Source organism: Neolamprologus brichardi, chromosome 13 (genome assembly GCF_056152115.1).
Source record: "Neolamprologus brichardi isolate AB-2024 chromosome 13, ASM5615211v1, whole genome shotgun sequence".
NCBI classification, from domain to species: domain Eukaryota; kingdom Metazoa; phylum Chordata; class Actinopteri; order Cichliformes; family Cichlidae; genus Neolamprologus; species Neolamprologus brichardi.
In genome coordinates this window covers 19,496,277-19,519,331 of record NC_142116.1, presented here as the reverse complement: position 1 = coordinate 19,519,331, position 23,055 = coordinate 19,496,277, and the positions used below count along the sequence as shown (strand labels likewise).

Below are 23,055 nucleotides of genomic sequence, written 5' to 3'. Positions count from 1 at the left end.
GCCTCGTGTAAAACAATGCGACTTAGTCACAGTTAATTGTCTATTATGTTTCTAAATGGGTAGAAGTCTAGTGTGAAAGTTCCCCAGTCATTCTCCAAGGATGCTGACCGACACAGGCCCAGTGGTAAGAAACGGAACCGTTTTAGTTAATCGGGTCAAACTGATCGCAAAACTGTGAGTTAGATTAATGCGCTCAACAAGCAAAAGGCAGTAAGATCAGCTAGATTTTTGTCCAATAAGAAGCCTGCTCATAATATTGTTTTACTACTTTTTTTACTTGAATATATCTGCAGGGATGCTCAGTAAGGTGTGCAATAGTGCGTTTGTTATGACAAATGGCAGATTTGTCTCGCCTGTTTATGTCACCCGGATTGAAGAGTGGCGTTGATATGCTTAGAAAACCACCTCGGGTCTATATATTCCAGCACTGAGGCACAGAAAACAGTGTTTAAATCGCTTTTGACTTGTTATGAAAACATCCATAACTAGTTTCTGTGAAGGATTTTTAACCACCGACACCCTCTGACTTGCTCTTTCGTAAACAACTTCAGGCCAAGCTCTACTTGTCCATAATCGATGACGTGATTGACAGCGTGAGAGAGCTCTTCTTGGATGAAGGAGTTGAAGACCGCGTCCTGGATGATTTAAGACATGTGAGTTTAAATAACCCTGCACAACTACCGCTATTTATTATTTCCTAAAAGCATAAATATAATGCACTCTTGACTCAAGTTGTCAGTGACAGCAAAGTTAATCCATCTAGTGAGGGAGTGTGCACCATACCCAGTGTTGGGACTAACGCGTTATTAAGTAACGCGTTACAGTAACTACGTTATTATTGTGGTAACGAGCACGGTAACTAGTTATTATGCCAAAATCAGGAACGCGTTAGTCGTTACTGGGATTTAGATAGGGTCGTTACTCGTTACTTCGTGTGGTGGCTATCGCGGAGCTTCCACAGATTCTGTAACATTGGCAAGTGGTGGAGGCAGCAGGTGGATGAGGGAAAGGGGACGCAGAAGGAAAAGAGACCCGAGGCGGCCGCCGGTCCAAGTGTGAACTGAACTTCAGGTAAGAAGTTATGACCTGCAGTCTATCTGGGTCAGATATAAACCAAGTTTAGGTGGAGTTTATTTTCGTTATTCTGACTTTTTCCGTACTGTGTACTAGCTAGCATGACGGAGTTTCTATACAGCTGGGTGGGTGCTATGAAGTTAATGATGTTGAACTTTATTTTGTTCATAAGTTATTAGAGTTGCCAACCGTCCCGTCTGGTATTCAGAGAAAATATTACGCGTTTCTTATTGAGGTGAAAAGGAACAGTTTGTCCCGGACTTCAGCTACAATGAAAAAGACACAAAGCTGGAGATATCCTGTCTTTACGCTGCACAGCTGCCTCTTCTTCTTTCATTCTCCCCCCTCCCTCTCCCGTTTCTACTTCAATCATGAAAACTGATCAATAATCAGCTGATCGGCTCTCTTGTTTGTTTATCGCCCACTTTGCGCCAGAAATAGGAAACCAGCCGATGTCGCGCTAAACAACAGCAGCACTTTTAAGCTTGATCAGCTGTTGTTAGAATTGATTTAATATTAATTTCTAGTATCAGCTGATGTTTGCTGGAGCCACAGCTGCAAAAAAGCTGCTGGTCATGATATCGGTTTGGTTATCTGGTGAGAGGGAAACATGAAGATGAAACCAGGAGATGTCCTTACTGAATCATCAGAGCTGAACAGGTGATGGAGAAACAGGTTTACCTTTTAGGTGACATAAATGAGTTGAAGGGAAGTTATGAACTGTTTCTGAGAGACAGATAACCCCAGGATCCTTTTTAGGTAGTTGACAGCTGGTAACTGTGCAGGTGCGGATCTAGCAAAGTTTTGCCAGGGGGGCAGGTAGGGCATTAACACGGAGAGGTGGGCACAAAGAAATACTTTTCTTTCTTATTCTCATTTAAAATGTCTAGCTTTTAAAAAATAATTATCTCAATCTTACAACAAACGATTGATGCATATATACCATCAAAACAGTGAACATCACTGTTACAACAGCGTTTGTTTTCATTCAAAGGCTTTATGATTTTTCCTATAATGGTGGGCCAGTCTCTAGTCAAAATGCCCGGGCCGATTTTTTAGTCCCAGTCCAGCCCTGTATGCAGCTCATCTGCAGTCTGGTGTTACCTACATCTTCCTATTCAGAAGGCAGAATTTCCGAGTTACAGTACAGTAAGTTGAGTACAATCAAAGCATCACGACTGCAGTTTTTGTGTTGGATGTAAAAGGCACACATGACGCTGTGACGTAGGCTAGAATCATGGCAGCGGTCAATGACGGTCCAGGCATGGGATTTCTCTCGTGGAAATGTGCACATTATCTTTTCCTTTCTATTGGTAGGTGGCACAGTGCACTTGTGGCAAGTAAGCAAGCTAGAAGACTGGCAAAGTTGTCGAAGCAACACATTAACAAGAGAATTCTGAGTAAAACCAAAGTTACTTTCCCTAGTAACTAGTTACTTTGAAAGTAACGAGTAACTTGAAGTAACTGAGTTACTTTTGATAGAAGTAACTAATATGTAACTAAGTTACTTTTTTAAAGTAACTTACCCAACACTGACCATACCTGGAAGACATACTGCTGTGTCTTCTGCTGTTCAGCTCTGGGAGTCAAAAGTGATGCAGTCAAAAGCAATGGAAGGCTTAAGGAAAAACACCAACCCATCCAACTTTGTGCTCCAGCTTCCTGCCAGCTACACTCAGAGTGATCAAGAGCTCACCGGTAAGCTTAAATTGCTCACCAACAAAAGAAGCACCTTCACTCTTCTTGTAATTAATACAGCTGCAAGCTTTGTACCTTGAATATTACAGGTAGGGGGGATCTTAAATGAAGACAAAGCACAATAAATTTAATTTGAATGGCTTTTTGTCTAATATGTACACAGTAGCCACTCACTTTTTTTTGGTAATATTTCTTTCAGCCTCAGTTGTAATCCCCGGAAATCAGAATATCCGCAGCTTCCCGGTCAAGGCAAGTGTGATTGAGATTTACATCACCTCCATAACGTGTAATAATTATTTGCACGAGGGATGCACATGACTTGAAAGGCACTCAGAGAGGCAGTCCTCCAAGGTCTTATCTTGCACCATGAAAGAAGGTAATCATACTGGGACCAATATTTAGCTTGTTCTTCCGCTGCCTATCTCCACCTTTTATAACATGATTCTGCAGACGCACCCTAAAATATTTTTAGTTTGACAGCCTCTGAATATAGTTTTCTCATTTGGATGACATGTTTGGTGTTTCATAGTAAAGTTCTATTAATGTAATGTATCTAAATTGTAATGATTGAATTGTTATTTTTCTTAAGCTAAATTCTTTGATTTTATGTCTAAATTTGAAAACCAAAAAAACCCCTCCTCATTAGTTATCACAGTTCCTCTTTTCGAGTATTGAAATGATTTCCACTCCACTGACAAATTCTCAGAAAAGTCCAAGGAACTCGGTAAAGATCTAAAAAAGAACTGTAGATTTACACAAGATGGGGAAAGTCTGAAGGTCTCCTGGAGCTGTTTCTCAACAACCTCAGATTCCAAGGTCATCAGTTCAAACAATTGTAACCAAATACAAGTTACCTGGATGCATCACCACTTTTCCAAGGCCTGAAAGAAGACCCAAACTGTCACAGTCAGATAGGAAAAACTCCTAAGAACTCCATGCGAGCTGTCAAGCGTGGTGGTGGTGGTATCATGCTCTGGGACTGTTTTGCTGGACCCTGTGTGCTACCCTGCTGTTCAATCATCTAACCTGGAAAAAGAGCAGTTCATAGAAATCACTGAAAGCCCTGAATTACTATATTTATGCCCATGATGAGTGTTGGTAAACTTTTGACCACAACTGCAGGTGGTTTTATAATGAGGCAAACCTCAGTATTTGTTAGTTACTTCAAGAGATACGACTCACAGTGTATAATTATTAAGTCTATATTTTGTGGTTGTACAAAAGCTGCTATTTAATATACTTTGTATTTTCCTCACAACATAATGTTTTATTTCAGAACAATTCAGAGACACTTGCTACCTTTTCCCTCCCTGCTGGATTGGCTTACCCTGTGCAGATACCAGCAGGAGTCACTCTACAAACAGCCTCTGGTATGGAATGACTTTACAGCTTAAATCAGTTTTTATTTCCAGCCTGGCCAGGCTTCTCAAAATAACATTTCACTCTTTTGTATCACCTCACTAAGGTCAACTTTACAAGGTCAATGTTCCTGTTGTGGTTACGCAGGCCCCAGTGGGTCAGCAGCCTGCCACCCAAGCCATGCAGAAAGTCACTGAATGGAGGGAGGCTTCTGTCCCCCAGCCCACTGCAATCCCACCAAATCCTATTGCTCCCCACGAGGTAGAAACATCCTCTGTTCCAGCTCAGTCTGTCACACAGCCAAAGACCATTTTACCCTCCGGTAAGGAGGGCAGCCTTCCCCTGCAGTCTACAGAGCCAGATTTCCCACAGGAAGAAAACGAGCCAAATCCACAACCTACCCTCAGCACGACCGCCTCACCTTGCACTCAGTTATTAGACTACCAGATCAGAAGAGAGGAGGCTCTGGCACAGATGGCTCAGAGCAGAGACATTGATGACATCCTGAAAGAAGTTATTGAGGAGGAGAGAGAAAAAGCAGAAAGGGCAAAGAAGCTAGCTCCTGTGGAGTCTGACAGCCAGTCTGAAGCAACTCTTGGGGTAATTTGGAAAGAATTCTCAGTCTAATATAGCAAATATCACCATAAGGCATAGAAAAGATCAGGTCATTGAAGTGTGGATGTGTATTGTCTAAAGAGTAGTTCTACATTTTGGGAAATGCACTCATCACTCTGTATGCTGGATAAGGCATATAGGCTTGAAGTAAAGACTACAGCTGCAGTTTTATGCTGATTTTATGTAACATTTAATGGGCTGGCACAAAGTACTGCCACATTAAATCAAAAAGGGGGGGATGTGTACAAAATATCAGACTCTTAGGAGCACTTTAAGTGATTTAATAAAGTGGTGAAAAGTTTATAAGATATAGCTGTTTGTAAGCTGGAGAGGGTTGTAACAGTTTTACTATTTGGGATGCTTGACCCACAAGAGAGACTCAAATGTTTTTCTGATAGATCTGATCAATATTTTGAACTTTTAAAAGACAGATTTTGGAGTGCCATTTTCTTTAATTTGAAATAATGGTTTACCTTGTATTTTACCATCTGGATTCAGGTAGCATCAAGTTTATCAGCCTCTCCCCAAAGCTTCTAAATCATCAATGTAGTCTGCATTCAAATCTGAAATTCCTTAGCGGTACAAAACGGATTGCTGTGCTGTCAATTTGAGACATTTTATGTTTCTGATATTAAATTACTGAAGCAATAGTCATTTTATTAGGACAGTTGCTCCCTTTTATAAGTTTGGTTTCTCTGAATTCATAACTGTGATGTTTCTTCTTGCAATTCATGCTCAGTTGGATCTGGACTGCAGCTACAGCCAGTTCTCAGACATCGTTCAGCTCGATGGTCCTGCAGGCAACTCTGAGCTCGAGGAGGAAGAGGAGGTTCCCCTGGAAGAGAATGACTTTCTGGGTATAATCAATGCAGAGGCCATGAAGGCCCTGCAGGAAGGAAATGAAAGCAGTGATGGCAACAGCATCTCCTCCAGCAGCGACGGTGAAGGTGCAGATGAACTCGCTAACATAGAGGAGGAGGTGAGAGAGTGAGTTTGAAATGCATTTTCATGAGTCATGGCTTATTTCTTTCCATTAAAAGAAAACTTTCTTTGGAGAGCTCCAGTAGATTCGTGCATTTCTCCCTAAAATTACATTTTTCAGTTATATTTTTGCAGGTGGTTTTCCAAAGAGCATATCTTGATTGCATAACTTAACTATTTGTTTCCTCCATTGCGCACTCTGTTGATTAGGACCCTCTGAATTCAGGGGACGATGTGATTGAGCAAGACATCCCGGACCTTTTTGACACTGACAATGTCATTGTTTGCCAGTATGACAAAGTAAGAACTGCTTTCTTTTTTATTAGCCATTATTTTCACCTCATCAAAGCCCAGTGCTGAATTCTAACTGAATATTGTACTCACTGCTTTTACATTTGCAGATTCACCGCAGTAAGAACCGTTGGAAGTTTCACCTGAAGGACGGAGTGATGTGCTATGGCGGCAGGGACTACGTGTTTTCGAAAGCAGTTGGGGAAGCAGAGTGGTAATGAACCTTAGTCCCCCTGAACAGATCAGGGAAAGAGAAACTATCATTTAAAAATGAATTTAAAATTCTTAGTTGTAGTAATGTGGCTCACAGAGCAGTGTGTGACTACTGTGCCAGATTGGTGATAATCATCAGAGCAACGCTACAAGTCACTTATATCATCCAGTTGTATAAAGCATTCCTTATAAATACTGTTTACTGAGTCAAACAGCATGGATTTATGTTGTATTGCACTTTGTGAAAATATTCTTTACAAGCAGAGTAAACCTTTTATTTGACCTCCAATGATTGTTTGAGGATAACAAACGTGCTGTTTGATTTTCAAACATTGTCACGTCTCTTTAATTATGCTCCAAATATACTGACCTGTACTGTTGTGCTGCGTTTAACGAGCCCTCTTCTTTCTGTGAAAACCACTTCAAAGCCTGTGACACATTTTTTTTATTATTATTAGTATTTTTAAGCAGTTGTATTTTCTTTTTAAATTGACAACAGATTATGTACAACAAGATGAGGAAACAGAATTTTGGAAGACTGTTTTTTTTTGTTTTTGTTTTGTTTTTTTTGTTTTTTTCAGACTCTGAAAAGATTGCTCATAGGCAAATATTACAAAGCCCATACTCTTACAATCTAACATGAAGTGGTTAAAATTCACAGTAGTGGTTAAAAAAATGACAAGTCCAGTATTTATTTATTTTCTTTCTTTCTTTTTAAATCATGTAAAATATCAGAAAGAAATACAAAGTGGAAAAAATATACAGGAAAGTTAACAAAAACACATTTGTGTACCATTGATTTTGTTTCAGTCATAAAAGCCAGATTAAGAAACACATTCAAGTTTTTTAAAACATGAACAGGAAAGGTGATCTGACATTTAATATTCTTGACTAGTAGGCATAACAGTTGTTGCTAAATCAAGAAAAAATGAAAAAGATAAAAAAAAACAAAAAAAACACACATTTTTCACATGATTTAAATGATTGTAAAATAATTTTACGTATTAAATATAAGTACCATTTATTTGGTCTTGGCTCTTGATTCAACTGAGTTGCTCCTGCATGTGTGTAGTCTTTTAACTTTCCAATCTAAATCTGTCTTGAGTACAACAAACCAAAAGGTGGCACCAAAACTCATCTCTGACAAAATCAGTCTTCATTTAATTACTTTCTAACAACTTGAAACCTCAGTCTTATAGAAAGCAAACAATAAATATTTTTCATTTTTAATATAATTAAATATAGAGTAGCTTTGCAAATAAATTAGCTTATTTTGCCATCAGTGCTCCATCTGTCTTCTTTAATGTACCATAATACATCTGCAGAAATGAAGGCTGCAGCGCCTGTTATGTTTGTCTGATGCAGTTTTTAGTTTGCAAACTAAACACGATCAAATTTGATCTGACGCTTGCCATGCACACAACTGACAATCTTTTCATGAGATCTACATTATGAAGAAATGCTACATTTTTAGTAAGGCGGCAGATGTTGCCTTTCAGTGCATTACGCAGTTGTGTTTGTGGTTGGTCATGTGGTTCCCTTATTTAGAAAGCAGCCCTTCATCTTGATGTGATAGGCATAAAAGCCGAGTGAGTGAGGTTCTCTTTTGGACATTTTCTGGGTACAAGTCAGGTGTGAACCCAGAGTCTGTGACCTGTAGAAGTCAGCGTGGGAATTGCAGCAGCCACAGCGACTCAGCAGCAGACACACGTCTTTCCTGAAAGCTTGTGTGAAGATGGTGTACAAGAAAGGATTGCAGAGGGAGTTGATAGGATAGAAGAGAATGAGCAGGATTTTCGAGTGAGACACGGTTATGAGGGGCATATGCAGGGCTGCAGAGATAGCGAAGAAAGAGATCGGTGCCATGCAGAGAAAGTCTGTGAAAATGAGCACAGCCATGCGCTTGGCAATCTTGGTGTCTCCACGCCGGGTGGAGTGCTCTGGGTTGTGAACACTGAGATATATGCATATGTAACAGTAACAAACCACCAGGAAAGCAACAACATTGAGAATGAGCACAGCCACCACATAAACCTGAGCGCTGAGTGTGTCGATATCCATGGGCAGACAGATGCTCACTTTGCTGTAACTACTGACCCCCACAAGAGGGAGCAGGGCAACCAGCAGAGAGAAAGCCCAGCCTCCTACCATTATGGCTGTGACATGATGCATGCGCAGCCTCTTGTTGACATGCATGGCATTGGTAATGGTATGCCAGCGTTCAAGACTAATCACAGTCAACGTGTATACCGATAGCTCGCTGGCAAACACAGTCAGAAACCCTGCTATGCCACATCCAGGACCGGTCTGCCAGTCTGTGGCATGATTGTAGTACTCATGACGGGAATGGTAGTCCATGAAGGCAATTAGGATGAGATAAAGCCCCATGCACAGGTCGGCGAAGGCCAGATTACACATGAGGAATCTGGAGACTGTGAGCTTATGGTGGCCAATTAGCAGGATGACCAAAACAGCCAGGTTACCGGCCACAGCGAAAACCGTAATGATCCAGGTGAGACAGCGCAGGAAGGAAAAGCCCAGTAGGTCCTCGCAAGGATTAAAAGCATCTGGCTTTGGGGAGCATTTGACAAAAGGTTTGCTAAGACAGTCAAATTCCAGGTCTGGATACTGAAAGTTGATGTCATTGATAAGACTCGTGTCATCAGCAGTCGGATCTCTGAAGAATACACATGTTAAAATTAGCATCAAAATCCTAGAATAACAGACATAAATGTGCTTAGACAGTACGTGTGGTACAGTTGGGATCAGAAGTTTACATACACTCATCGTGGGTGTGAATATCATGGTAATTTTGCCAGAGTGGAATGATTGAACAGCATACATCTTTAATGACAGGATTTTTCTCTAATCCACCCAGAGTATATACATACACCCGAAATAATAGCTGTCTGTCTTTTAAGCATAGTCCACATATTTTCAATAGGGCTGTGGTCAGGGCTTTGGGAATGCCATTTCAGAAATGTATCGTTAGCCTATTTTATCCATTCAAAAACCTGTTTTGATGTGCGTTTGGGATTGTTGTCCTGTTGGGATACCCAATTCTATCCATGTTTCAACCATATAGCCGTTTGAAGGGATGCTGAATGGCTCCAACGTGTGATGCTACCATCACCATGTTTGACAGTTACTGCGGTGTTCTTAGGTTTGAAACCTTCACCTTTAGTACTCCAAACATACATCTTGTCATTGTGGACAGATAGTCCCATCTGATTACAAACCTGTCTAGAAGGCATTTGGCTACAAATTTCAGCCAACCTTGAAAGTGCTAATTTTTTTCTTGTTCGACACACTCTGTGTTTGTGGTGATGTGAAACTTGCTTGATTGTGGAGAGCGACACTGGTGTTCCAGTGTTTTTTCCACTGTTTCCGGAGTTTCAAGTTCATGGTCGGCCTGAGCCTTGTTGGTTTCTGAGTTGTTCCTGAACATCCTAATGCATTTCCTTTCATTTGAGGGTGACATTTTGGATTTTCTTCCAGACTTTGGCAAAACGGTGACACATCTGAATAACTTGTATTTACGTACAATAGTTTGAACTCATGAACTTAGAACAAAGGGAAATTCTTAGGATATTCCCTTTGTTCTCAGTATTGGTCATTCTGTTGAGTGCTGTCAAATTATTTTTATGCTGGCAAAGAAAAATGACCAGTTGGAGTCGATCATGATTATTAACAATAAGTTAATTAGCCTCGTCAGGTTAAAAGACATTGTAAAACAATCGGCAACACTTGTTTAAAGATTTAGGTGGGAGTATTTATGTATTGAGCCTGTGTATATATACTTTTGACCCTTTTAATTTATTTTGGATTTTCTCAAATGCTCAAACTTGTGCACCAAATTATTATTTTTAAGTCATTAAATATGTATGCTGTAGAATCATTTAACCTTGGAAAAGGAACAGTTGAAATAATTAAAAGTCCAAAACAACCATCATATTCTATTCTAAAAACAAAAAGAACAAAACAAAAAAACAAAATTTTGTTGTACAATGACAATAAAGGGCTATTCTATTTTATTCTATTCTATGCTGTATTCACCCATGATAAGTGCCTGTAAACCTCTGACCACCACCTGTATAATGGGGACATTTCTTGGAGAACAGAAGCAAGCTGTTGCTGTTGTTCTTCCCAGACTTGGACTGTTTTTAAAAAATAAAGCACACTGGCTTAATTGGGCTGCTGGCATATTAAGGGAGCATCTTCACATACAAATTGTGTAGCAACCAGTAAGATCAAGGTTTAAGACACAAAATAGAAAGTCCACAAGTGACTAGGGAAAAACTTACATTTCTGTATTCATCAGATCACAAAACTTTGTCAAGTTCTTTAAGGCACTTTCCCTAAAGAAGAGAAAGGAATAAAATGATTAAACTCCTCAAAATATCAACAAACTCAAGTGCAAATGATCCACCTACTGATGATCTGTATTCACTGGACAGAGCTTTCGACTGTTTATGCAGATGTGAATGGATTTGTTGAATCTCTGGGAGCATCTGTCGGTTACCTTTGTTTCCGCCGCCATGTGTGGAAGGCGCAGCAGTGGCTCGGGTACGTGAGCTCAGCTTCCAGCAGTTCAGCTAGACTTTCCAGTGGAGGGAGGCTCTTTAGAGCATAGGCATGGCTGGCTTTCAGAAATTTAACCTGCCTCAATCCATTAGGGGGGAGAGACCTCAGAGCCGTGGAGGAAACATCCCTGAAAGGCACACACGGAGAGAATGCAGACATACATTTCAACGATGATTAGTAAAACAACTATGATTAAAATTCATTGAACTACTAGCAGGCACTAGAAAAGCTTTCGTCTGTCTCATTGTCTTTCATGGGTCATTTAAACTCTGCCGAGGGCTACAAAGCAACTCGATCCAAGAGAAGCCGTTTGTTGATATAGACAGTGGAAGACATGCTTTCTGGCAAATTCAATGAATCATCCACAGGTGTTCAGAGTTCTGGAGACTGTGGCAACAAAGCCCTAATTCATTTTCATATTTATCAGCCAACGAGTAAATCATGCTGCCTCTGAAGAGATGTGCTTTCACGAAAGAAAGAAAGCAACTTTATATGAGAATAGAGGTTGCAAAAACTGTCTGAATACATTTTTATCTTTAGCAAAAAGACATTCAGGATCTCCTTCCTGTCATTCACTTGACTACATTACCTTTACCCAAATATTTATTACATCTATAGAACCCAAAAGATCCAAAAATCATGGGAAAAGGAGACCTTTAATTAGTTCCTGTGTGAGTGAATATTACAAGCACTTATTCAAAAGAAAGTTCTTTTTTTTTTAAACATCAACCACAGAGTTGGTTGCAATCAGAGACCTTGCAAGCTGCATGCACCGCAGATTGAGCTATTTGCTTGCTAATCAGTATTCAGCAGTCCTGCCTGCCTTGTTGGTTGTTTACACAGACAGACTGTCACTACCCTAATGTTTATACAATAAAATAAGCACTGTTATGAATATCAATCTCGCTTTGTGACCTAGCTGAAATATAATCACTTTAACTCTCTTTAATTCTGTTGATTGAACACAGCATTGAAAAGTAAATACACTAACTCAAGTGCAATTTTTGAGGTTTTTATGCAATTTCAGTATTTTCCACAGGGAGAGGGGACGACTTTGCACATGATTGTTGTACATCCAGTTGCAACTTGCAGCTTAAACTGCAAAACAGTGTATAAAATACATCAAATTAGCCATGTGATGATGAATAGCAACATTAAACATAAATGGATTGCATGCTAAATTGCTACTTCTCTGCTTAATCATGTCTAAAGAAGAAAAAAAAATGACTGAAAATAAAATAAAAGTGGTGATATTAATATTGTGATTTCTTTTTAAAGATGTCATAGCACTATGTCACTCGAACAGAGCGCTTCTCCCTGACTGCTAGAATGGGAGGCAGGGCCTTCAGCTGTCAGGGCCCTCTTCTGTGAAACCATCTCCCAGTTTGGATGCCCCCTCTGCTTTCAAGATTAGGCTTAAAGTTTTCAATAGTAAGGGCTGGATCAAATGATCTTTTATTGCATCTTCCTCAGCTTACCCCAAACAGCTGAAACAGTTGACTGCCCCTCCCTGAGCCTGGTTCTGCTGAAGCTTTCTTCCTGTTAACAAGGAGTTTTTCCTTCCCACTGTCACCAAGTGCTTGCTAATAGGGGGTTGTCTGATTTTCTTTCTATTAAAGTGCAGTAGGGTCTTTACCCAACAATATAAAGCGACTATTATTGTGATTGGGCAACCATATAAATAAAGCTTAATTGATATATTAAAACAAGACATCAAAACAATGCACTGAAAGACACTTTCAGGCTGAGATGAGCTGCAGTCTATGGAGATAATTTTGTGTGGAACTGCCACTACCAATCCACTTGTGGGGAGTTTCATGAACTCAAATTACTTACAGAACAGTTGGACCTGTGGCTCCTTCAAAGGCATCTTCTTGAATGTTACGGAGATACCAGTTGTCTCTCAAAACTCTACAAAAGACAAAGAAACAGTATAATACATACAACACTGAGCGAAAACCTTCCGAAACAAAACTTTTTGTTTGCTCAGCTTCACACTGACAGTGATGAGCATTGGGTTTATAATAAGGGTGCCTGCGCATATCTCATCAACAACAACATTCAGCATTACTGGGACAAAGAAAACAAAGGAATGTAATCTTTGTTTAGTCTTACATTGTGTTTGTTCACTGGTACATTCAGTTTTCATGATTGGGGGGGGGATAGGAAAGGCCTCAATCTAAACGTTGCACTCCCCAACAGCGTACTGTCAAGCTCAGGTGTTTTTGTTTGTTTAAATATCAATGATCAAAATGCTTACAGCGTGTTGAGCTTTGTCCCATTGAATGCGTGTGATTTTATTTCCTTGAAGCCATTTCTAACCAGGTTCCTGTCAAGGACACAACGTTTTGAATTTATTTAGCTGTCAGAAGCACCCATCACCAAGGTTAGATAAATGAACATAAAATTTCAGAGACTTATAAATATGCATCAAGAAACATTCCTAGAGAATAGAAACAAATAGTTCCTTTTAGCTTTGATGTGGGGGAAAAAAAAGGACTTTAGTTCCCTTACTCACATGTCAACATACTCCTCTGTGATACCCTGGAAGGAATTGGCAGGAATTATGTCAATCTCCATGTTGTCTGCCATGTCTCTGCACACAGAGAAGATAACGCTCACTCAGGCTGTTGGGTTTAATTATCAGTTAGAAAAAAAATATGTATATTCATAGAAGAAGAAGAAGAAGAAAAAAGAGAGCAGTATGATGAAGTGTGACAGAGTTGAAGGATTTGTTACAGGGTTGGTGGCATTGCGATATCGACGGAATAAAAGTAAAACGGAACAAACAGAGCTAATGACGTGAAGCACCTGCGGTTTTGCAGCATGCAGAAAGACGCTAATCCAGTTTGGAAACACACTATTTCTTTAAACAGGATTACTTACAGGATAATATTTGGCGACAGGGAAGAGATGGTTGTGAAGTCTGGGAAGTGTGCAATGCCCGTGTTAGAGATGCTCCTGTGATGACAAACAGCAGAGACAGATGATCGTGAGCAGATAAGAGGAAATCTTCAAAGCAAAAAAAAAAAAAAAAAGACAGGGTGGGAGGGAGGAAGAGTTGCAACATTTCAGAAGACTCTTCTAGAAAACATATCACTTTCTGTCCATGACCTTTGACAAGTTTCCTTGCATTTAATTTGGGGCAGTGAATGCCAAATAAATGAAAAATATCTCCAGAGTGACCTTATATTGAATAGAATAGTAATAGCAAAGCATAATAGAGGTCATGAGAGCTTCAAGATTAAAAAAACACAAGTATAATGGTGGTTTGTAGGTAACAAGAAAGTGTCACAATCATAAAAAACCTAAAATTACAAAGTAGGGATGTATGAACAATATAGACAAATGCTCTAATATCAGTGCAGCTGTATTATGTTCAGACTTACAAAGAGAAGTATTTGCAATTAAGGGGACCCCCCCCCCCCCCCCCCCCCCCCCCCAAATGATTTCATAAAATTGAAGAAGTTGAAGTGAAAGACTCAAAACTGAATTTTGCAAATCTATTATTTCCTTCCCTAGTCAATAGTGGATTTTAGTGTCTTATTCACCTCTTAGCCATAATTCTGTTTCTCACTGACAGCAGCAACATTTTCTACCCTCCCAACCTCCCCTAGCTTATAACCTCAATAAATTGAAATTTGCGCAGGAAGTGACAAACAAGGTTGTGTAGTTTCCCACTATACTGCTAGAAAAGCTTTATATTCTATATCCTGTGCTGCCTTGTGAATAACAATATTTTCCTGTCACAGTAAATAGTCTGATCTGGATACAAATTCAGTCCTGTGTTTATCAACCTGCCAGCGCTCACACAGTTGCCTGTTCGGACAGTAATGTTTGGATTATGTCTCAGAAGCCTGGTCACCCACCATGACAAACAAAACAATCATCTGACTGCTGCTTGGAAGTCATCGGGACTGAACAAAGATCAAACTTTTCTTCCTGCCTTCCTTGAAACACAACTTTTTATATTGGTCAACAGTAGAATTATTTTCAGCGTTAACAGTGCCGTTAACACAACATATTGTTTTTTTTGTGCAACCTATTTTAGTTTGTTCTGTGATCCTGTAGGAGTGAATGTGAATGTGCTTCTGTAGGAGTCTGCAGTCGGTCAAGTGGATTATTTTTCTTCTTATTTGTTGTGCAAATGTTGATTCTGCTTCGGTTGAGCCTTCAACCTGTGTGTAGGTGTTTACCTACATGTATGCAAGGCTGCGCTTATACACAATGCAAACAAGCCGGATGCTTAGCAGGTACAATGTTTACCATGTGCAGAATCTTAGCAAAGCTGGTTTGGAGGCTAACATGTGCTAATTAGGATGCAACGAAGGTGCAGATCAGTCAATAGGGAACATTATTAGATATTTTCTCATTGATTTAGGCATTATGATTTTCCTAATTGCAACAGGAACAACATAGTATCATCCTGAGGCAAACATGAGCGTGTTAATCTAACCAGCAGCTGTTCAGCCTCTCCCCAAATCAAAACAAAAACAACAAAAATTTAATGGAAAAAAAATGCCTGGCCATCAAGTCATTGGATTCAACATTCAACATTCTCAACTTTCTAAAAATGTACAGTGCCAGGCAAAGTCTTGAGCCACCCGTTTTCTTTCTAGCTGCAGTGAATTGTAGAGGCATGTGCAAACATACAAATACAGAATGTAAGGAAAAAACAGAGTTTACACAGTTCTAATGAGTTTGAAAGTCAGTATCGGGTATGACCACCTTTATTCCTCAAGCCTGTACTGTCTTTGGAAATCCTTCTTGTAATTTCTTTAAGTAGTCTTCAAAAAGGACATTCAAAACTCTCCTTTGGATGCTGTCTTTTGTTCTGTTTTCTGTCAAGGTGATCCCAAACTACTTCAGTCATGTTGGTGTCCGGGCTCCGGGGAGGCCAGATCATGACTGATGCTGTTCCACTGTGTATTTCTCTGTTCAGGTATGCTTTTATTGCATTGGCAGTGTGCTAGGGATTATCGTCATGCTCAAAAATCAAGCTGTTGCCAATCAAATGCTTTCCAGATGGCATTGCATGGTAGATCAAAGTCTGATGGTACTTTTCTGTGTTTATAAGTCCATCAATTTCGACAAGCCCTCCAACACCACTGGCTGATATGTGGCCCAGAACCATGGCAGAGCCGCCACCATGTTTTACAGATGGCTGTAGACACTCGCTGTTGGATCTCTCTCCAGACCTCTTATGTACATACTGACAACAATTTGAACCAGAAATCTCAAATTTGAATGCATCACTCCATTAGACCTGTTGCAAATGACTTTCATTCCAGTTCTTGCATAATTTGGCACATCTCAGCCTTTTCTCCTTCTTTATGAATGACTCCTCGACAGCCACTCCTTCACTAAGACCATTTCTGATGAGGCTTGAGTGAACAGTAGATGGATCAGATGCATTTCTATGATCCTGTGTCAGGGCTTCATCGGCTATAGATATATTTCTAGGCCTGCCACTTTGGGAATCACTTTGTTGTTTGTTTTTTTTTTTTGTAGACTGAATGATTGTAGAACTATTGCTCAAGACTACTTTAAAAAAATACAAGACAGTCTGGCTATTTGGAAGCAAAATATAAAGAAAAGGGTGGCATGAGACTTTTTCACAGTACTGTAGAGTCATATGAAGTTCTTAGGTATGGGATCTGTGGTATTGTTGGTTTCATAGTCGGTCATCTGTGAATTTGCATTAATTTTCCTCACATCACTCAAGTTTGATTTATACCATTGATAACTGCACTTTTCCTTAATCTTAACAGTCCTCACACCTGAACTAGCACCCATGTCACTTCTAATTAAGCCTTGGTAACATTTGTGTATCACATTTGTGGAGCTACACACCATTATTCTGCTGCCTCTTTGTGAGTTGCTCTGCTCACTAAATCACAATTGTTTTTATCAATAACATTTATGTAACATTATAGTATCTCATTGGCTCTGTTCCTAGTTTGCAGCATTAAGTCATTTGCAAATTGTGCATTTATGGTATTACAAGGTGAGGGAGCATCACTTGCTGCAACACAAACAGGCACAGACCTTAACAGGTAAATTCAGCAATGATATGAATCCCATGTCTGGTTCATATTTAACCACCTGCTAAGTTTATATGAAATGTGCACATAAAAATCAAGCGACTTACAAATATTCCAGCTTGGGCAGGTCAGTGAAGGCGCCTTTTTCAATAAATCTCAGGCTGTTGATATTCTGCACTGAGCTACAGGAAACATATCAGTAATCACAATTTTCTTGTCAGTGGCTGTCAACAAACAAGCATGGAAAAAAAAAAACCCTCATTCATACGTCAGCTGCTCAAAAAGTCAAGGATTAAACACGTCGCTTTATAATGACAGACTAATCCCGTGAAACCTAAAGGAAATGCAAATCATTTACCAGCTGCTCAAATGAGTAATTGCTTTCATCGTGTTTGAATGGGACATGTGGTGGAGGGTAAAGTGTGACTTACATTTGTGCCAGGCTGTAGAGGGAGAGGAAGGCGTGTGTCTGTATATGTGTGATGCAGTCGCTCTGGGAGATCTCACTGTAGCACACACACAAGAAAGGCTCTACGTTCATCGACATATTAACAATATTTTTAGTTATGCAAAGTGACACAAGTGCTCGTTGCGTTAGAAATGGGACAGAGATGATTGATAGGGCAAAACAGAATTACCACCAATAGCTTCAGACATACATCAGTGATGCATCTAGGCCAGGAAGACTAAGTGAAGATCTTTAAAAAGCAGGACAAAACAAAAGCGTTCCGAGACAAACAAAGTCAACAAGTCTTCCCGATTTGTCCTTGAACACTTTGTTTTCTGATGGCTGACTTCTTTTTACGAGACGCTCTCCATCTTCCTTTTGCAATCATCGTTTTACTCTGCGGCCCTACTGTAATCAGCCTGCGCTTTTCTTAAAATAACGTCGCTCGGCTTCCATTTCTAGTCGAGAAACAATTAAAGGACTCCATCTGTACCGCATATTATTTGTTTTCTTTTATCCCCTCTCCTGATTGCATTATGTATAGTGTTGTAATTACTGCTTACAGCTCTGAAAAAAAAGGCCTCTGCGCACGATCATCTACATGAAGTGGTGCTGTGATTTCAAGAATGCGTCATCGGTGACAAAGGACGAGCAGGTCCTCGTGTCATTCCACCTTGACACGGGTTTTGACAGCTTTTACGACTAACTTCGTTCAGTCTCAAATTTATTTTATCACCGAAGACTACAGTATTTTGCGATGGAGGTTAAACTGAACATGAACCTATCACATGCGAGTACTTTATGTATCTGAGACCGATAAGGCTTGTCCCTGAGCAGCAGAGCAAAGTCAAACGCCCTCACCCACTGAGTGCTCTCATTAGCAGCTAAAAATGTTTTTTACTTACTCATCAGACTGTTGTGAAATAAATAATAAAGCTCAGTCTGTGAACAACTCGGGATAATGCTACGGTTTTGAGACTGAGTGTCTAGCTGTAAATATGATCAAGTTGAGCTCCGACTGATGGGAAATAAATTCCCACGTCTGTAGCAGACATCAGAACCTCTATTCTTCTATACCCACCTATATGCACAGCTTTAGGAAAAAGCAAGTTAAACCCAGTTAAATGATTTTTAATAAACATTTGAGTATCCTCGACAGAGCGTACCAGTAAAGGTGGTATATATGAGCTTTTTCAGTCAGCAAACAAATATTCTTCTGGAGAAAAGGTAAGTATACCTGTTAGAACCTGCTGTTCTCTTTTAGAATAAAAAACTTCTTTGGTTAGTTGTGTACTGTTTTGTTTTGTTGTTGGCAAATTTCATTTACCCCCCCCCCCCCCCTTATATTTCTGGACACCCTGTGCTGTCACCTGTGGATGAACTCCCTCTGGTGTGAGTGGGTATGATTTGTGGTAAGAGATTTTGGTTGTTTTTTCTAGAGCTGGATTATTTAGCGTTGTAGGTGCAACTTTTTATGGTTGAGTTTATACAGATCTGGATCTACTGTGCATGAGGAAACTGATCGGTGTCGTAGGTATAGCTGACGTTTTACCACTTTATTTTACACTGTTTTTATTACATGTTGCATTATTTTTTTTAAAATTGATAACTTTTTTTGTGTTTTACAGCTGTTATCGACTGTCTCCAGCTCTCCTTCTTTTTAAATTTAGTTGTAGTTTTGTTTTTGTAAGTCCCCCCAGGTGTGCAGGCTTTTAGATGTAAACGATTGGGACGGTGTCTTGTGAGGATGGAGTTCTTCTTTAATTGTTTTTTGTGTTTGTTTGTGCCACTTCAGTGCATGGCACGCAGGTGAAGTGATTGCAGTGTTTCTGAAATAGGGTGTGACTATACTTGTAGTGCCATTTGTTTGCACTTTTGGTCAGGTAGGTCTCAAGTTACAGCTGGGATATTAGTAGAATATTTGATTTACCCTGTCTGGGAAGTTTACATGATTTATTGCTGAAATAAATGTTGCTTGGAAATTTATTTCCTTTGGGTATTTTTATTTTACCTTTTACCAGCGCCAGAACATGTCTACATTTACACTGGCCAAGCAGCTATCTTTGATTTGTCTCTACTGATCATGTTAAAAAACTCTCATCTTTGTGTATGCAAACTGTACTTTTTGCTCTTATGTTGTTTTTATACATCAAAGGGTTTTTCCTCCCATTCAGATTCAATTTTTACAGCATAATAGTAGATGGATGCACTTTGACACGAACAAGAGATGCATGGTTCTTTTGCACTAAACTGGGGTCTGTTTTGTACTACATTAAAACATCTACCTTTGATGAAAACAGGACATTAGGATAATACGCATGGGGCCACATGACATGAGCATGTGGTGAATGAACCCTTTAGTTTAGAGGTTGCTGAAAAGACTGATCTCTTCCCTCAAAGGTTTTCACTCTCAATAAACATGAGGCAAAAAATTTTGAGTAAAATGTAACTGAAACATATAAAATCAAAGGTTTATTTATTCAAATACTTAATCTCTAAGGAAAATGTGCTTGGTGTAAACTTTCATTTGATCATACTCCAATAAATGTTATAAATAAATTATGCATTACACATTTTACATTGTATTTATGTAGAAAAAACTTACATTGGAAAATTGAATGTAATTACTTGTGCTGATTTTTTAAATGAGTGTGGTACATGTAGTAAACTCAACAACAACGGATCAAAGTGAAGCAGTTATATTAGGAAATAACAAAAAGATGTTAATTTTTTCCAAATTAGCCTCCATTAACCCGGTAAACATGACAACATCTGTTGATTACCTGATAAAGAAATGATCAAAGGATTAAACACATCATAATTATTCTATCTTTATTTCCAAGCAAAAAGCATTTGAGTAATTTTGAAGTAAAAAGAAAAAAAAGATGGATGTAATTGTCCTGTAGAACTAATACTGCTCTAGTCCTTCATTAAGTAAATTACATAAATTTGCCCACCTATAATACTTCTGTATGAGAGGGAAAAAAAACTTACATTATTGTAATGTTGATCAACTCCTTGAAGGCGTGAGAGGGAACTCTTTTCAAGGGCAGATGAGTGAGCCTTCTGCAAAAGTCATTGGCAGTTAAATCCACATTTTATATGGCTAAGTATAAAAGAAAATGAGAAAACACAAAACTGTCTCTTTAGGTTATCCTTCAAAATTACACCCATTATAAACAAGTCCTTGGAGAAATATTACAGTAACAGTAAGGGGAAGATATGCAAGTGAGTGAGAGGTCAGAGCCAATAAGTCTCAAAAAAAGAGGGAAAAAGTTAATAAAGTAGTATAATGGCACTAGTGGGGTCACATGAAACGCCACAGACCCTTTGCAGGTGGATTACAGTGATTTTAGACTCGCGTGGACGCTAGAGCATAAAGTTGGGTTACTTACAGTCGAAGCACGGATGTTGGTCCTGTGCGGGAGGCCAGCTGAGTCTCTTTGCTGCACTGAAACGAGTCGGCGGTGCACCGGCAGATGGCCGGACAGGTATAGGCGCAGCAGGAGCGCGCATTCAGGACACCGGACAGCGCGAACAGGAGCCAGACCGCCCGGAGAGCCATGTGTGACACCGGGCTACTCACCACGGGATTTAAGCAATATGTATAAACTCTGCTGAATTTTCTCACAGCTGAAGATCAAACACCGCGCTGCACACTTTCATGCTGGTACAAAGGGAAGAAAGGCTAAATAATGTGCGCTTTTAGCGAGCTTCAGGATCCACTGCTCACTTCAGGTGCGCTTTTAATTGCGACTTACTGTCCGCGTGGAAGACCCAACAAAGTAAAGCACAGGCGAAACTGTGTTTAACAGCCCCAGCCACAGAGACGTGACGTTTAGTGGGTGGGGGATCGTAAAAGCTCTGACAAATGTTAGCATTAAAAGTGATGCGGTGAAGTCACGCTGCCACTCATGTCGAACTAATCCGTTTATAACAGCGCGGGGACGATGGCGTTTGGGTTTTCTGTCGTGAGCCAGGCTAATGTAAAGGTTTCTTTATCTCCGTCTTCCTTTTAAAAATTAAAAAAATTGTGTTCACTCAAAATATTATTAAAAGATTTCTCTCTCTTTTTCACTCAGTCACACAGGCACACACACCCACTGGACCCCTGCAACAGTAAAAATCTGCATTTATATAATAACAGGAGCAGTCATCTAAAGGGGAAGACCGTACAATTATACAGAGAAACCCCAACAATCAAACGACCCCCTATGAGCAAGCATTTGGCGACAGTGGGAAGGAAAAACCTCAAATTCAAACGTGTTAATGGGAGAATCAGCGCCCACTGCCAAACTTTAATGTAAAGTATAATAACGACCTGTAAAACACATGTTTAGAGTGTATTGGCACTTATTTAATAGCATTTTGAATGATAAATGTGGAAATGGAGCATGCAGCATGTTCTACGCTGTCCTCTTTAAATACAAAGACTCAGTTCTTGCAGTTTTTCCTCTGTATGATACCACAGACGATAAATCAAATTAATCCATATGTGATCAGAGTGCAGACTTCATTAATGGGAAAACTGACTGACACGCAATTTCATGTCCAGGTAAGGCACCTTGTTATTTCTCGATAAATAAAGTAGATATAACACTGGAAATTTATTCAAAGTGATGAACTGGTATTTCATAGCTTTTTTTTTGTATTTTTAAATATGAGGGTGAAAGAGAAGTTAGTGGCCAAACAAACCTATCAGACATACAGCAAGAAATTTAGAAGTGGTTTGTTAAAAAGAATGAATGTATTGACCAGCTCAGCAACATGAAACGCCCTGAAAGACCACAGAAGACACTCAGTGTGCACAATGCCAGAAGTGTTTTCATGGATAAGAAAAATAGCATTATTGAGGAAGCAGGTGTATCACTGTGAAAGTCTATAAGAGAGACACCTTCATGAAATACAAAAGGTTTACAACAAAGTGGAAATCACTGATTAGACCTGGAGCCAGCGTAGTTCTGGAAACTGGACAAATTAAACTAAGGAATGATGGGAAAGACCAAAGTATGAAAAATTAGAGAAACAGCTCACGATCTGAGCCAAACCACGTCATCTGACATCGTGAAGACAAAGGTATGGCATGAGCATGTATGGCTGGTAGTGGAACCAGTTTACTAGTGTTTATTGATGATGTGATTGCTGATAGAAGTAACATGATGAACTGTGAAGTATCCCACAGTGCAAATTTTAATGACACAAACCAAACAATCTATACACTAGTGCCAACTGCACATTATTTAAACATACCTGAGTATTGTTGCTGACTATGCCACAACAGCAGTGTACACATTAGTGATAGCTGCTTCCAGCAGAGTAACACACTTCCTCACAAAGCTCAAATAATCTCAGACTGGTTTCTCAAACATGACAGCGAGTTTACTGTGCTGAAATGACCTCCACAGTTATACAGATATTAATCCAACAGAACACCTTTGGGAAGTGGTGGGGATTGGAAGATTCACATCATGGATGTACAGCCAACAAATCCACAGCAACTGTGCGGACCGGCATGTCAATATGGACCAAAATCTCTGAGGAATGTTTCCAGCACCTGTACTAGTAAGGTTTACCCAACACAATGTCTGTGAGTGTGTATATAAAGAGGTATGGAACCGAATATGTGGCAGAGCTGTTGTATTAGTATGTACTTCGATTGTAGAGATGTACCCAGTAAAAGTAATCAGGCTACACAGCTTGAATGCAATTTATCTGAGGAGAATTAAAAGATATATGAGTTCAAACTTA

The 23,055-nt window shown here is 39.6% G+C and overlaps 2 protein-coding genes across 3 annotated transcripts; one reads left to right on the top strand and one right to left on the bottom strand.

The window, feature by feature from the left end:
* Positions 1-100: 100 nt before the first annotated feature.
* gtf2a1l (general transcription factor IIA, 1-like) lies at positions 101-6,236 on the top strand. Its single transcript, XM_035912095.2, has 9 exons — positions 101-124; positions 552-653; positions 2,652-2,772; positions 2,972-3,021; positions 4,049-4,142; positions 4,238-4,731; positions 5,486-5,725; positions 5,938-6,027; positions 6,129-6,236. The coding sequence occupies exons 1-9, from the start codon at positions 101-103 to the stop codon at positions 6,234-6,236; spliced, it is 1,323 nt and encodes a 440-aa protein (XP_035767988.2).
* A 667-nt stretch (positions 6,237-6,903) lies between these two features.
* On the bottom strand, positions 6,904-21,097 carry LOC102795998 (lutropin-choriogonadotropic hormone receptor-like). 2 transcript variants are annotated; one of them, XM_006800802.2, is made up of 11 exons: positions 20,703-21,097; positions 20,302-20,373; positions 17,291-17,365; positions 16,967-17,041; positions 13,702-13,776; positions 13,334-13,411; positions 13,076-13,144; positions 12,652-12,726; positions 10,754-10,942; positions 10,536-10,589; positions 6,904-8,908 (listed from the first exon to the last, which is right to left on the bottom strand). In XM_006800802.2, the coding sequence occupies exons 1-11, from the start codon at positions 20,870-20,872 to the stop codon at positions 7,759-7,761; spliced, it is 2,082 nt and encodes a 693-aa protein (XP_006800865.2). In that variant the 5' UTR covers positions 20,873-21,097; the 3' UTR covers positions 6,904-7,758. The 2 variants fall into 2 exon arrangements, with proteins under 2 accessions (XP_006800865.2, XP_006800866.2); XM_006800803.2 differs by lacking the exon at positions 16,967-17,041.
* Between the last annotated feature and the right edge of the window lie 1,958 nt (positions 21,098-23,055).

Bases quoted from the DNA above. Each gene is read 5' to 3' on its own strand.
- LOC102795998 (XM_006800802.2), bottom strand. From the start codon at position 20,872: ATGGCTCTCCGGGCGGTCTGGCTCCTGTTCGCGCTGTCCGGTGTCCTG. The intron at 20,374-20,702 runs GTAAGTAACCCA...TGACTTTTGCAG, and splicing joins CCAACATCCGTGCTTCGACT to AAGGCTCACTCATCTGCCCT. The intron at 12,727-13,075 runs GTAAGCATTTTG...TGTCTTTTGTAG, and splicing joins GGGACAAAGCTCAACACGCT to AGTTTTGAGAGACAACTGGT.
- gtf2a1l (XM_035912095.2), top strand. From the start codon at position 101: ATGCTGACCGACACAGGCCCAGTG. The intron at 125-551 runs GTAAGAAACGGA...AAACAACTTCAG, and splicing joins TGACCGACACAGGCCCAGTG to GCCAAGCTCTACTTGTCCAT. The intron at 5,726-5,937 runs GTGAGAGAGTGA...TCTGTTGATTAG, and splicing joins TCGCTAACATAGAGGAGGAG to GACCCTCTGAATTCAGGGGA.